Raw genomic sequence first — 16,799 nt, forward strand, 5'->3', positions numbered from 1 at the left:
ATATATATATATATATATATATATATATATATATATATATATGTACATACATATATATATATATATATATATACACACATATATATATATATATATATATATATATATATGTACAGATATATATTTGCTTCTTCTGGTGACGTACACAGTCTAGGAAAATACCCAATACATTTATAGTCATTTGTCCAAAACAGATTTGCTCTGTAGTTTTCATGATGGTATTAGTCCAGAAAGAATTGCCATGTAGTCATTGAGAAGGCTTCCTAACTTCCGATCGAATCATCTTGCTTCAAGCAGCATTTTGTAAGTCAGGCAGAGTCGGATGCCAATATCAGTGTCAGTTTGAAATAACAACAGAACATCAAACTACGAATGGAAAAGCATAACATTGCACAGTTCAATACCAACACTACTACAGCTGAAGTACAGGAATACAGGAGAAGTTTGCCAGCCAGATGCTAGCATAGTGGTGCAGAAGTTTGGCTGAATAGGGCAGTACTGCAGGTTCAAGCCTGTGTGCAAGACATTTTTTTTTTACTTTTGGTGCAGTCCCTCTCTTTTTAAAGTTTGATATTATAACTGAAACTTAATGTATTCATTGATTGATTTATTTATCATATTTGGTTGGAGGAGGTTTTGTGTCACTTGTTGGGGTTTCCTTATACTGTTAAGTCTCTTTGTCTTTCTTCTAGATCAGAACATACATGATACATGCCCTCCCACACTTGGTCAAGCTTGGCAGACATGTAGCCTTATGTCTTTCCCGTTGTACTTTGATCTTCTGTTTTTGTTATTTTTGACAGTCGCCAGTATGGATGTTTGACACCATCTAAACAACAAAACGCTGCTTTGATTTGATTATGACATAGCTTACCCATTTTGAAGACATACTTGAGTATAAGAGTTCCGGTTGCTGTTTTCTGTTGCTTTTCTTCTTCTAGCAGAAATTTTTCATTGTCTGTAACAGTTGTTTCTGAAAATGGTAGAATTATGTTAAAGATGGTGTAGGTTTTTAATGTCCAGACATCTCACATTTTTAGTTAAAACCCAGCAATCTCTGTCTTTTGCGAGTATCTATTCGCACAATTAGATGTCACAAAGCAGGTATACTTATAGCACAGATGATATAGGTTCATAGGTAGGTACTTGACTGTCTGCCCGAAGGCATTTATAAGCTTAGTCAGAATGTGTTGGCTTTCGCCGTCCCCTTAGATTAGTTCCCTGTGTCTCTATCCAGCAGAGCCACTGAAGTGATCCCCGGGGAAACTTTTCTGTTTCCCATCCACTCGTCAAGGTTTCTCTTGAAGAGTGTTAGCGAGGAGCTCTGACTAATGTAGATTGGAATCTTGTTCCAAAGCATGGGAAGTCTCTGGGACAGGAATCTCTCTCTCCAGCATGTCCTATTTATTGTTGTGGTGAGGTTTAGATCCCTAGAGCGTGTGGCTTGAGGGGATAAGGTTTTCTTTAGGTGGAGCATGTCCATCAATTCTGGGTTGGACAAAGCCTTGTATGTCAGGCAGAGATCACCTCTGAGTAGGCGGTATGCAACTGAGTACAGCTGGAGTTTCTTCAGTCGAGCTGCATAGGGCATCCGTTTGAGACCAGTGATCCTCTTGGTGAGGTACTTCTATGATCTTTCCAGCTGTTGCAGGTGTCTTGTAAGGTACACCCCAAATGGGGCGTTGTACTCTATGATGGGTCTGATGAGTGATGAGTAGAGGGGCACAATGACCTCTTTTGATCTGGATGCAAACCCTTTGTAATAAGGTGGGCCACATAGAAGAATTTTCTAACCACTTTGGCAATGTGATTATCAAAGGAAAGATTACTATCTACTTGGGTCCCCAGATCCCTTATTACGTCTTCCGTATTTAGGGGACTACCACCTATGTGGTAGTTTGTGGGTACTTTGTTTTTTCCAAAGGGGATGACTATGCACTTTTTGGCATTTAGCTTGAAGCCATGATTCTGACACCAAGTATCTGTCTCAGTGAGACCCTTTTGGAGGATGTCTGTGTCAGCCGGAGAGTCAGTTATAGCCCCTAGTTTGCAGTTGTCTGTGAACTTGGTCAGCCATAGTCCTCCTCTGCTTGCCTGTACCTCTGAGAAGTATATGCCGAACAGGAGGGGTCCCAGGATTGAGCCCTGGGGAACGCCACTTGTAACTGGTTTAGAGTCAGACCTAGCTCCTGCAACTCTTACCATGTGGGTTCTGTCTGTGAGCCGGTTAGCAACTCATCTTGTGACGTAGGGGTTTATGTTCAGGCTGGTGAGCTTGTCTATAATACCAGAATGGGCAATGGTGTTGAAGGCCTTTGCGAGGTCTAGGTAGGCTGTGTGTGTACCACCTTTTCCTCATCTATAGCCTTTGTAACTGTCTCAAAGAAGTCCACCAGGTTTAGTAGGCATGATCTGCCCTTAACAAAGCAAAACTGGGTAGGGTCCAGTGTTTGGAGGTGCCCAATGTCTCTGTTAATGAGTTCCATGATGATGCGCTCCATAGCCTTGCAGACCAAGCTAGTCAGGCTTATACGGCGATAGTTCCTGGGGTCTGTTGTGGCTCCACCTTTGTGGAGCGGAATAACCATTGCTGCGCACCACTCTATGGGAAAGTAACTTGTGGAGAGGCTGAGTTTGAACAGTGTGTTTAGGTGAGGGGTTAGTTCGCCTTTGAGCTCGTGTGTAGGATGCAGCCTGGGACACCGTCCGGTCCCATTGATACTGTGTTTTTGGCTTTGGAGATTGCTGTTTTAACCTGAGTGTCTGTGATTTCAGGGACTCTACATTCTTCTCGTATGGTTATGGGCCATTTTGGGGGTGAGAGGGGGGTGAAGTTTACACTGAACCTGTCTGCCAGGATGTTGGTGATATCGGTCGGTTCAGTGTATTTTGTGTCGTTCTGCACAAACTCCGAGCAGATCTGAGCATTGCCACTTAGATTCTTGACATAGCTAAAGAATGCCTTGTTGTTATCTTTGGAGTCCTTGGCAATTTTTCTTTCAAAGCTTGCCTTGGATGATTTTATGAAGGATCGTAGTTTCTTGCTGATACTGATCAGGGATGTCTTCCCTTCTTGGGATTTTACTCTTTTCTGTACTAGTTTCCTCCTTCTATTGTATAGCTTGTTTATGGCAGGAGTCCACCAGACTGGTTTCTTTTTCTTGGAGGAGTGAGTCTTGGTTTTGCTTGGGATAGCACGATCCATGCATTTTTGTAGGTGCACGTAGAATGCATTAGTAAAGGATTTTGCAGCTTGGACAGTATTATCCTTTAGCATGGGGGCTTTGAAACTTTCCACCTCGGTCTTAAGTAACGTGAAGTTTGCTTTTGAAAAGTTTTTCATGGTGGTTTCCTTGTCCGGAGGTAGGGGCAGAATGTGGATATCCAAAGTGATTTGTTTATGGTCAGATCTAACCAGCGAGGGGTTGACCTCCGGTGTGGAGCACCGGTCGCCCATGTTGGTGATGACCAGGTCCAATATGTTGTCACCTCTGGTGAGAGTCTTGACCACTTGATCCAGGGCATTTGAGTTTATAAATTCTAGGAAATGTTGGGCAAGGGAGTAGTTTGTAGTACTTGAGTAGTTCTCCCAGTTAATGTTTGGGTAATTGAAATCACCCAATATTAGGGTGTTTGGTAGAACTTTTATATTTTCCAGTGTTTCCAGAAATGCAGAATGGGGGTCCTGGGACATGGTGGGTGATCTGTAGCAAGCTACAATTTGAATTGCAGTTTTGCCTGTTGTTAGTTGCACGTGGATGATCTCTGAAGCATCGTACTGTGCCACTAACCTGGAGGTGCGGGTATCCTTGATGAATATGGATACACCCCTGCGTTTTGTATTTCGGTCTGGGTTCTGTGGCTGAAATGTATGGTATGAGTTGTAGCCTGGTAGTGCTGGGGTACTCTCTGGAACCTTACACCAGGTTTCTGTTACTGCACATATATCGATTTTGTCCATACTGAGGAGTGCCTCGAGTGCGTGCATTTTGAAGTGTAGACTTCTGGCATTGAGTAGCATTACCCTCAGTTTCTTGTTACTTGTGCGGTTTATGGTGGTGGGTTTGTCTTTTGAGCCTTGCCTAAAAAAGGCACTATAGGGGTGGCAAGAGCCTTGGCCAGTATTCGAAAGCCTAAGGGTGACAGGTGTAAGCCGTCTCTAGCGAAGCAGCACAGCTTGTTGAGCATGTCATCCCAGGTGGACAGACACTGGATCCCCTTTGAATGACACCAGAAACTTAACCAACTGTTGAAATTGATAATTTCTTTCTTTATACCATGGTATCATACTTGGTGAGGGCAGGATGCTACTCAGGGTCAGGGTCATACCGGCCTGGGCTACGTGATCAGAGAGCTCTTCCATGTCGCTTTTCATGTAGTCCAGGGAGGTATGGCTCAGGTCATTCACACCAACATGGACAATGACAGAGTTGTATTTGTACTTGTTCTGGAGTGACCTGAGTGCTTGTGTTATGTGGTGGTGGATCCTGGCACCCGGCAGGCAGCTAACAGTAACCTAACAGTAACTAACAGTAACCTTCTTATTCAGCCTAGTGAGTGGGATGTCAGTGTGCCTGACTATAGAGTCACCTATTTTTAGTTTGTTGGGTATGTTATTCTGCCTTAAGGGCTGTGATTGCATGGCACGCTGATTTTGTGAAGTATGTGTTTCATGATTTGTGTTGCGGGGGGTGCAGGTTGCTTGGATGTCTGCTTTGGAGTTCTCTGTTGCTTTTGCAGATTTTTATTTAGAGCCTCCGAGTATGTTTTCTTGTATTTATGTGTGTTTTTTGCCAGTGTTGGTTTAATGGGTCTGTGTGAGACTGGTGGTGTGATGCAAGTATTTCCCTTCTCCTCTTGACTGTCTGATCCAGCCTTGGGTTGAGAGAGCTTAGTCTCCAGTTTGGCTGTATAATTGCATCTCTCACATGTATTAGTGTTTGGTGGTAGGAGGAGAGGGTTGTCTGTGTACATGAGGCAGTTGTAACATTGCTTCAAAATACCCAGATTCACTAGTTGGACTGGAGAGTACGCCTGAAACTGCCCTTTGGACATGCCTGGATAGGTACAGTGAACTGTTTTACTGAATGGCTGGTAAGGTCGAATAGAGAGCCTTGTTCTTCTGTACAGTATAGGAGAGTCTAGTGCTAGGGTTTATAAGTGCTTGCTATGAGTTTTGAGCAAGTGCCGGGCTGAGAAATGAATAGCTTGAGTGCTTAAGTTGAAAGTTTGTCTAGTTCCAAAGGAAAAATTGAAGAGGAGACTTTGTGGAAAAGTTATACCCTAGCTAACCGGCGCTGCCCGGCGCGCAAAACCAGGCAAATACGGTATTTATAGCAGGGAAATAAAAGAGATAGAAATTAGCCCAAAATGGCCAATAAACTACTAATTTCTGGGCTGAAACCACTCCTCCAGGGACAGATAGGCTGCTCAAAGCTCCCCCTCTCACAGGTAAACAGATACATTTTCTTCTATCCAAGTAAGGTTTGGGCAAACACAGAGATTTGTAACACATCCCTGAATTCAGCACTTAACCTGAAAACTAGACTATATTAGCTTAGAAAGGCAGGACATAAGTATATATTTTTTTGTTTTTTTTCAGAAAATAAAGCAGATACAAAAAAAAAAAAACACTTTAAATGCACAGAAAAGGATACTTATTGTTATATATCTCAGATCAGAGTTGTATTCAATGCCCCTAGTAATAAAGTAGGAAGAAACACAAATACAGTAAAAGCAGATGAATAAAGTGCACTTTTTATATATATATATATATATATATATATATATATATATATATATATATATAAAACAATAGAAAAAGAACAAATTGATTTTAACAAGTTACCCAATTAACAAGAAAACAGCTCAAAACTGAGCCCTGTTCCAGCAGTCTTCAATCAGGCAAGTTCTAACTACACACTCCTGCTGCTAGGGTGCAGGGGAACCTTCTCAAGTTATACAAACAAAGCTAGATTCAGCAGGCCTGAATCTGATCTATGCTACAGTAACAAGGCGCACCAATTTCAGAAAGAAACAGTTCAAATAAGCAGGCACAATAAGCCTGTGACCAGAAATTCCCAGCTCAGAAGGGCAGAATCCAGCCTCCCACAAGACTTTAGACCATACCTTCTTAATGTAAAAAAACTGGCCCAAAGCCCGAGTGCTTAAACCAGAACTAATACACTTTAGAATAACGGACACTAAGCTTTCAATCAGCAACTCCCAACTTAGAAGGATGTAAGCTACCTGTCCTGCCACAACAGTGCAGACCACAAACCTTAATGTGAAACAACTGGTCTGAAGCCCAAGTGCATGATCCAAAGGCTTAGAATAACAGTTACAATTTAATTGGCTACTAACAAGCAGTAATAAATGCAGCAGAATAAATGCTATTAAGTACTTTTAAGAACAGGCAGCAAGAGCAAAATAAGTAATAAAGTAGGAAGAAACACAAACACAGTAAAAGCAGATGAATAAAGTGCAAATTTTTTTCTCTCTCTGTATGAATGAGCTAAAGACACTAGACTGGGAGGAGTCTCACAGATCAGATATACAGTATGGGTGGGCAATTGCAAAGCCACGTAGTATAAAAAGAAGACACAAATAGGGAGGGCAGGGTAGGAAACAAATTTAACACAGCAGGAATAAGGGTGGAGGGAAAAATAGCACTTTCAGCTCAGAAAAATAGCACTTTCAACACAGATCAGAAACCAGCAAATATTATATATCTAAATCAATCAAGCAAAAGCTTAGGATACTGTAGAACTTTTGAAAGATGTGCCAAAAATATACTTAATTTATATTTCGATTTGTTTCAGTAGCACTCAGTCAGAACTCAATTAGATTCAAGCAATAAATGCAGAGGTAACAAACAGGGAATATTAATTATACTAGCAAGCCTTGAGGCAATCAGATAAAACACATAAGTTGTTTGGCCAGTATTTAACACAGCAGGAATAAAGCTGGTGGAAAAATAGCACTTTCAGCTCAGAAAAATAGCACTTTCAACACAGATCAGAAGCCAGCAAATATTATATATCTCTAAGTCAATCAAGCAATAAGCAATTAGGATACTGTACAACTTTGGAAATAATTGCCAAAAAATATACTTATCAATTATATTTTGAGTTGTTTCAGTAGCACTCTCAGTCAGAACTCAATTAGATTCAAGCAATGAATGCAGAGGTAACAAACAGGCAATATTAATTATATTAGCAAGCCTTGAGACAATCAGATAAAACACACAAGTTGTTTGGCCAGTATTTAACACAGCAGCAATAAGGGAGGGGGAAAATATCACTTTCAGATCAGAAAAATAGCACTTTCAACAGAGATCAGAAGCCAGCAAATATATATCGAAATCAATCAAGCAAAAGCAATTAGGATACTGTAAAACTTTGGAAAGAAGTGCCAAAAAATATACTTATCAATTTATATTCTGAGTTGTTTCAGTAGCACTCTCAGTCAGAACTCAATTAGATTCAAGCAATGAATGCAGAGGTAACAAACAGGGAATATTAATTATACTAGCAAGCCTTGAGACACTCAGATAAAACACACAAGTTGTTTGGCCAGTATTTAACACAGCAGGAATAAGGGTGGGGGAAAATAGCACTTTCTGCTCAGAAAAATAGCACTTTCAACACAGATCAGAAGCCAGCAAATATATATCCAAATCAATCAAGCAAAAACAATTAGAATACTGTAGAACTTTGGAAAGAAGTGCCAAAAAATATACTTATCAATTTATTTTTCGAGTTGTTTCAGTAGCACTCTCAGTTAGAACTCATTTAGATTCAAGCAATGAATGCAGAGGTAACAAACACAGGGAATATTAGTTATACTAGCAAGCCTTGAGACAATTAGATAAAACACACAAGTTGTTTGGCCAGTATTTAACACAGCAGGAATAACAGTGGGGGAAAAATAGCACTTTCAGCTCAGAAAAATAGCACTTTCAACACAGATCAGAAGCCAGCAAATATTATATATCTAAATCAATCAAGCAAAAGCAATTAGGATACTGTAGAACTTTGGAAAGAAGTGCCAAAAAATATACTTATCAGTTTATATTTCGAGTTGTTTCAGTAGCACTCAGTCAGAACTCAATTAGATTCAAGCAATGAAGACATGCCATTTTGTAAGGGTATGTTGTAGCTAAGGTGGAATTCAGATATTATAAAGCAGGAAATTGTTTTTCCATCTTGGTTGAGGAATTCCTATCTTCTTTTAGACTGCTCATTATCACTGGATGTAGTGACTTCACTGTGTCTTCATATGTGTTTTCATATGCAGCTTGTCTGCAAATTCTGGCTTTATAAAGCAACGAGAATACAGAATACAGAACATAAAGCAGAATACTTTAGTCTGTTACTGGAACATATTAAAACCTGTATGTGATTTATTTGCGCCCTGGTAAGGTGGAAAAATAGACATCAGTTGCTTGTCCAAGTCTTTTCAGGTGATTAATTTTTGCTGTACTCAAGATGTGCTACTTTGATAGTGTTGTGTACGCTTGTGTGGTGTTAAAGTCACATATGTTAAGACAGATCTCCATGAGTAAGCTTCCAGTAAGGTATGGAGTGCTCTACAGTGTGGCATGTTACCTGAACTGGACATATGCATATATATCAACAGTGTGTAGTTGGGATAATACTAGTTTTCTTGGGTGTACCATTTAACAGCAGATGGTTGCCCACCTGTCACCTTCTATTCTGTTAGCTGTGGACAGTAGTATAGCATACAGTACCATTTTCCTTGAAGGTTACCTAACTTACACATTAAAACAATTATATGTACATTTGCCTGAATGCATTGCTTGGATTTTTCTAGCAGAATTTTTTTTGTATATTTATAGATGCATACATAACTATATTAAGCTTTGGAAATGGACTTTGAGTCTTCATATTTTAACCACACCAGAGCCAATGTGATTCATTATGTGTTATGTCTATTCCTATATTTTTCAGATGTGAAAATTAAATGTGTAAATTCATAATGTAAAAGTATGATACAGTATTAATCTAAAATTAAATAAAAAGGTATTTTTGGGGGGAGGGGATCGGAGGTAATTCTCCTACACCCCCAATGTGAAGCTCTGTACTTTTCACCTATTTCTATTCTGTGGTCAACAGCTTTGAAGGAAAGAAATATACCAATTAGTTTAATTCCATTTCATACTAATAGGGTTGAATATGAATGATAAAAGAATTTCAAGTATAATTTTTTATCAGTGAGATATAGTATGTACTTAAGCTATTGCCAAGCTAATTGCTCAGAGGTACAGGAAAATGGCATCTACTCGTTACTTTCAAAAGAGGAATAACTGGTCTTTTTTCAAGGTTTATATTTTTATATAATGTCTAAACTAGTCTTACTATTGTAGGATATATAGTGTTAGTATTATGAGAGTTGTCTTTAGTTTCAGTTTTCATAAAGACTGCCCATCTATGGTAAACTCCTCTTGAAATATGCAGTTAAGAATGGTGTGTTGTATCTTTCAGTTGAAGAATTTCAGAAGCTACAACAGGCTAAAGATATCTTAACTAATGAAGAAAGCAGAAGTCGCTATGATTATTGGCATCGGAGTGGGATTACAGTTCCATTTCATCAATGGGATGCTCTCAGTGACTCAGTGAAAATGGTGAGTAATATATAGAAAATTAGGAAGCCATCTCATAGACCACAGAAGCATGGAACTGACTGTGTTAGGAAGTAATCTGAACAGGAAGAGAAAGGGAACAAATATTGTCTCCTCTGTCCCCTAAGTTGTGAAAATGACATCACTGTGGCATATAAGATATGTGGCCAGATAATGTACATTCCAGCAGTGTTGAAGGGGTTGAGAAGCTTAGGAAAATTCGCACTGTACCTCTGGTACATGTCCAGAATATCACATAAATGGTAGTGGTTCAACAGGAACAGAAATATGTGAGTACAGTGTTGCATTAGCACAGAGAATGCTAAAAGTTACTGTATAACATAACTAAACTTTTGGGTTGAGAAAGGTGAAAGGGCAACTGCTGAGAGAAAGAAGTGTGAGGTATCTTCACTCCAGTATTTTACAGGATTTGCACCTTTATGACCATCTAGAATAATTTTTAAATTGCTTCATATACTTAAGTCTTTCAGATGTTTACTGTTTTAAAGCTTAACTCTGACCTGGCTTGTACAAGCTACTGCTGATGACTTACAAATAAATGTTCTTTATGAAATGTGTGCAAACTAATTACTTCATTTATTTTGTTGGTTAGGTAAACAAAACTTTTTTTTTAAAATGTGACTGTATACTCAACTTTAATAATCAGCTCTCCTGCAACAAGAACAATATTTTATGATCATATATTTATCTCTTTATGACCTATAATGTTATTATAGCAGACAAATTGTATAACTAAAAGCATTTAACTAAACTGAATGTAACATTTAATTTGAGAATAAGTAAACAGAGTAATTTAATTCTGTATACTTGCATTTTAAAGTGAAATTTTTTAATTTTAAGTTTGAAAAGCACTGAGATTTAAAGCAAAATAACTGTAAGTGTTTATATTTTATAAAGTGACAGTTCCCAGTCATTGTGCACAGGCGCCAGTTACCATAAAATCAGTTTATACAGGCTTTATGCATATTTTTCAAACTGCATCTGGGTAACAGTTTAAAGGTGATAGTGAGTTTATATGTATAAGGGTGAATAACTATCATAGGATAGTTAAAGGAAGATAAAATGGAGCAGTTGGAACTGGTTAGGGATGATACATCAAAGCAAGGTAATTCACAGTTTGTAAAAAAGAGAAACCCTAGCTTCTCCTTAAACCTAAAACACTACACAGATTTTCATTGCTGAGGGAAACTTCATTGAGATGGACAATTTTAGTGAAAGGAAAAGGTTTAGGTTTTCTGCAAAAAAAAAAAAAAAAAAAAAAAAAAAAAACATTTTTTTTTACTCTATGTCGTAGGTTCACTGTTAGTGTACTGTGTTTCAGTGGATTTTTTTTTTTTTTAGAAAAGTGATATGATGCATTTCAACTAATTGTCCTATTCACAGAAGAAATTGTATGTATTTTGTTGGAACTTAACTGAACCCAGGATAAGATCTGGGGTACAGTTGTAACTCATGTGTATAATGATTATTAACATTTTACAAATAGCTTGTACCCTAAAGTGCATAGTGTAAAAGACAATGCAAGTTATATATGAAAAGACAGTAAATGAATGATGTAATGTTATATGTTAGTATACACTGCAGAAGTAGTCAAGTTTAGTTATAAAACGCATTCTATTGTAGTCATAAGCAGGGATATAAACATATTATCACCTGTCCGCTCATGATTGGCAGTGGAGTTTTACGGTGTCGAGTTGCCAGCCTGGCGCCCAACCTTCCACAGAAGACACACACATGCACTCACACATATTTGACTACTATTCATAAACATCTACTGGCTTATTTGTTTATAAATAGGGCTTTCATAAACCGCAGTAGGGGTATAATGGATATGTTCTTGATGTATTACATTTGAAAGACCCTCTTTGGTGAGCATGCATCTGGGACAGTCCTTTCTTCCATTTTTAATTTGGCTCTTTTGATTTTCTTGAGTGTTGGGTGGGAGGGGGGCATGTGTGATGTTCACCAGTCCATATTCTGATTTTTTTGTAGTACATAAAGAGAGTGTGCCTGGAGTCTTACCCAAAAAGTTCAACTCAGACCATTGAATAAGCATGCTTTCTGCAAATAAGAAAAAGGAGAGAAAGTGAGAGTTTAGAACTCCAGCATCAGAAAGAGGATGAGGTGCACTTCAGCCACTGGGGGACTGAGGCTTGTATGTGGTGATTCACTAAGGAGGTTCCCCTCCTGGATCAACTCATAAAGTACGGTGTATCTGTTACATGTGATACTGTGTACCATCCTGAGAAGGTTTGTGACTAAGAAGAATCTGAGCAGTAATCCCCTGCCTGCAGGCGGCAGAAGCTGTAGGTTGGACAGAAGACACAAACTCAGAAGGTTGAGGCCTGAAGTACTGAGGTACCAGAACAGACCTGACTCCTGGACTTGCATGCTAAGTAATAGTGCTTGGTAAAGGCATACACTTATGACCAAGTGGCTACAGTGCAAGTAGTCACAATGGAGACATTTCTGAAGTGATGACTAGAAGCAGCCTTGCTCTTGTACTGTTTGACAGCAGCATGTGTCCTGGTGATGATAATAATGTAATTAGCAGTCCACTTGGAAGAGATGTCTTTGACAACTGTCAGCTCTACCCTCTACATACTGAAGGAGATGAATAGTTGTTGTGATTTGCTATACTCATTCACTTGCATCGGGAAGAACCTGAGCTGGTAGTACAGATTCTTCCCAAGAAGCAGTTCTTAAGCAAATGCAGGAACATACAGCTCATCCAGACACTAAGCATTGAAGGAGACAATGCTCAGTATGGATAATGACAAATTAGGTGACCATATGGCTAAGTGAGTATAATTATGACAGTGTAGATCCTTCAGTTCGGTCTGCAGTAGCTGAAACAAGGCACCATGCTTGGCTAACGGTACAGACCTACCCCGAGGAGATTAAGCCACATATCAGAACAAATTAAACACTTTACTAACTATGCTAGTCTGATCTTCATTATCAAACTCTTTAACTAATTGGCTGTATACATCTTATCTCTTGTGCTGGTTGCAAAGGTTGTTGATCCTGTGCTGTTTGTCTTCTTGAGCTAAATTCAATTCTCCATTGCATATATACCAGTTTTGATTTTGTCTTATCAGTTTTAGAAGAACTACATGTAACCTAGCCAATTACAACATTTGAGAATCAAACCCTGCACCTTGTGTCTGAAAGGTAAACACCTTGCTCATTATGCCAACCCTGTGTGCACCATGTGGAGCCCCAAGAGCAAAGCCCATAAGGCAGGCAGATACATTACTCGGGGCTCTTGTCATAGGGGACTGTATTACACAACATGCAGATGACCCACACACCAGATTGAACAAGGAGAAAATAACAGTTAGTTGCTTATCTGGACCCAAGATCTGCCAAGTTATGCACACACTCAGGTCACCACATCACAGGTATCAGAGTAATTCTATCATACTTCATGTGGGTGTTAATGACCTGAGACATATACACTGTTGGAAAATCCTGGTGTTCTGTCTGTAGTGTGATTCTCAAACAATCTGGAAATATGTCTCTGATTGATAAGTATATTTCTTGGCACTTTAACCTTTCAGAGTTCTGCATTGTCTTAATTTTGCCTGACTGAATTATTTTATATATTTTCTGACATTGTTTTCTGTTTCTCATCTGTCCTGAAACTGCATTGTTTTCTGTTTCTCATCTGTCCTGAAACTGCTTCCCCCTTATTCCTGTGGTGAAGTTTATAAAACTGGTCTAACAGCTTTTTTGTTATTTGATTGCTTCAAGGCTTGCTGATTTAAAAATAGTTTATGTTTGTAAATTCCTGCATACACTGTTGAAAACTCCTGGTGTTCTGTCTGCAGTGTGATTCTCAAACAAACTGGAAATATATCACTGACTGACTGATAAATATATTTATTGGCATTTTAACCTTTCAGAGTTCTGCATTGTCTTAATTTTGCCAAACTAAATTATTTTATATATTTTCTGGCATTGTTTTCTCTTTCTCATCTGACCTGAAACTGTCCCCCCCATCCTATTCTTGTGGTGGTGTTATAGTTGGTGGCTTTGCAGTTGCCCACCCCTACTGTAAATTTGATCTGGGACACCCCTCCCAGTCTGGTGTTCACTCTACTTAATACAGAGAGAACATTTTAGAAGGTCAACCCACTTAGGTTTTTAACCTTGAATTTTACTTCTGCTCCTTCTTCCTCTCTCCTTGCACTTTACTAAAAAAAATAAATAAATAAAAAAATTGCACTTTATTTTGCTTTTGCCTCTTCTTAAAAGTACTCAGTTGTATCTATTCTGCTCCATCTATTACTGCTTAGTAGTAGCCTGATTAAATTGTAACTGTTACTCTAAGCCTTTTGGTTTAAGCACTTGGGCTCCAGACCAGTTGTTTTACATTAAGAAGGTTTGTGGTCTACACTGTTGTGGCAGAACAGGTAGCTTACATCCTTCTAAGTTGGGAGTAGCTGATTGAAGGCTTAGTGTCTGTTATTCTAAAAGTGTATTAGTTCTGGTTTAAGCACTTGGGCTTGGGCCAGTTATTGTATATTAAGAAGGTGTGGTCTGCACTCTTGTGGGAGGAGAGGGTAGATTCTGCCCTTTTGAGCTGGGAGTTTCTGGTTAAAGGCTTATTGTGCCTGCTGATTTGAACTGTTTCTTTCTGAAATTGGTATGCCTTGTTTGCTGTAGCATAGACTAAATTCAGACTTGCTGAATCTAGCTTTGTTTGTATAACTTGAGCACTAATCCAGACAATCTTTTTTTGGAGAAGGTTCCCTGCACCCTAATGGCAGGAGTGTGCAGTTAGAACTTGTCTGATCGAAGACTGCTGGAACAGGGCTCCGTTTTTAGCTTTTTATTGGTTAATTTGTTTAAATCAGTTTGCTCATTTGCTACTGTTATATTAAAATATATATATACACTTTATGCATCGTTGCTTAGCTAGGGTTAAACTATTCCTGGCACCATAAAGTCTGCTCTTCAAACTTTCCCTTAGAACTAGCCAGTTTTTTTAGTTATAGCACTAAAATCTGTTTCTTTGAGCTCAGCACTTGTTCAGAACTAGTTGTAAGCACTAAATAAGCTACAATTACTACATCACTCAACTTTCCCCACTTGTCTAGAGGAAAACAGTTTTTAGTACTTAATAAATAAGCACATATCCAGGCATGCCTAAGAATAAGCTCCCAGTGTTTTCTCCTGTCTACCTGATGAATCTGGGCATCTTGGGGGCAATGCAGCAATTGCATCATGTGCACAGACAACCCTCTCCTCCTACCACCTAACACTACAACCTGTGAGAGATGCACTTATATAGCCAAACTGGAAGCAAAGCTCTCTTCAACCAAGACTGGACTAGACAGTCAAGAGGAGAAGGTAATCACTTGCACCACACCACACTCATCACATCGTCCCTGAAAACATATACCACCAAAATAGACACATAGAAATACGAAACACACACCTACATTCGCGGAGGCTCGCAATAAAAATATGCTCAAGCAACAGAGACCTCCAAAGCAGAAACGCAAGCAACGTCCATCCCCCAACACAACCCAAGTGACACATAGCCCACAAACTCATTGTGCCACTCAACCGCAGCCCATAAGGCATAACAATGTACTCAACACTCTAGTCATAGGTGACTCTATAGTCAGGCAAACTGATGTTCCACTCACCAGGCTAAACAAGGAGAAAGTTACTGTCAACTGCCTGTTGGGTGCCAGGATCTGCCACATAACGCACACACGCAGGTCACTCCCCAACAAGTACAAATATGACTCTGTCATTGTCCATGTTGGTGTGAATGACCTGAGACGTACCTCCCTAGACTACATGAAAAGACACATGGAGGAGCTCTCCGATCTTGTAGCTCAGGCAGGTATGACCCTAGCCCTGAGTAGCATCCTGCTATCATCCAGAATGATACCACAGTACAAGGACAAAATGATTGACTTCAACAATTGGCTAAGCATCTGGTGTCATTCTAAGGGGATCCAGTATCTGTCTGCCTGGGTTGACATGATCGACAAACCACGATGCTTTGCCAGAGATGGCTTGCACCTGTTGCCCTTGGGATTCTGGATACTGGATAGGGCTCTTGCCACTCCTATAGTGACTTTGTTAGGCAAGGTTCAAATGAACAATTCACCACCTTAACAGATACAAGCAAGCAAAATGTGAGGGTAATGCTACTCAATGCTCAAAATGCATTCACTCGAGATACTCCTTAAAATGGAGAACATCGACATCTGTGCAGTGACAGAGACCTGGTTCAAGGCTCCAGAGAGCATCCCTGCTTTACCATTCATACCACACCTTTTGGCCACCTAACCTGGACCGAAACACTAAAGGTGGAGGCATGTCCATATATTCATTAAGGATATCCACACCTCCAGGCTAGTTGCTCAGCATAATGCATCCGAGATTATCCAAGTGCAGCTAACTCTGGGCAAGACCACAATCCAAATTTGAACTTGCTACAGATCCCCCACCATGCCCCAGGATTCCCACTACTCATTTCTTGATACACTGGAAAATATTAGGGTACAACCCAACACCCTAATAATGGGCGATTTCAACTACCCCACCATTAACTGTGAAAACTACTCATGTACCAACTCTTTTGCTCAACATTTTCTGGAATTCATAAATTCCAACACCTGGGATCAACTTATCCACACCCCCACCAGGGGCAGCAATATCCTAGACCTGGTCATTACCAACATGGGCGACCAGTGTTCCACACCAGAGGTCAATTCCTCGTTGGTCAGATCCGACCACAAGCTAATCACTCTAGATATCCACATCCCACCCCCAACCCCCATTTAGGGAAAACCACTATAAAAATGTCTCCAAAGCCAACTTCATGCTTCTTAAGACAGAAGTGGCAAACTTTACGACACCCATGCAGACGGACAGTAGAGGTACGACTGCAGAATCCTGCACAAATAGACTTTATAAGCACTTACATGAGTGCATGGATCATGCTATCTGTAACAGAACCAAGATGCTATCCTCCAATAAAAGGAAGCCAAGCTGGTGGCCCCCTGCCATAAACAAACTCTATAACAGAAGAAAGAAACTGTTGCAAAAAAGAGTAAAATCCGATGATTGGAGGAACTCCCTGGTCAGCCTCAGTAAAAAGCTGAGA

At 39.6% G+C, this 16,799-nt stretch overlaps 1 protein-coding gene across 1 annotated transcript in view; it reads left to right on the forward strand.

Annotated features, from left to right (window-relative positions):
- Positions 1–16,799, forward strand: part of DNAJC12 (DnaJ heat shock protein family (Hsp40) member C12) — a 314,683-nt gene that overhangs the window by 176,854 nt on the left and 121,030 nt on the right. Inside the window, exon 3 of the mRNA XM_044056381.1 lies at positions 9,507–9,646. Within this exon, the coding sequence (XP_043912316.1) occupies positions 9,507–9,646 (140 nt within the window). The remainder of the gene's footprint in view (positions 1–9,506; positions 9,647–16,799) is intronic.

Source organism: Protopterus annectens, chromosome 14.part0 (genome assembly GCF_019279795.1).
Source record: "Protopterus annectens isolate FY-2018-M chromosome 14.part0, PAN1.0, whole genome shotgun sequence".
Lineage (NCBI taxonomy): Eukaryota > Metazoa > Chordata > Ceratodontiformes > Protopteridae > Protopterus > Protopterus annectens.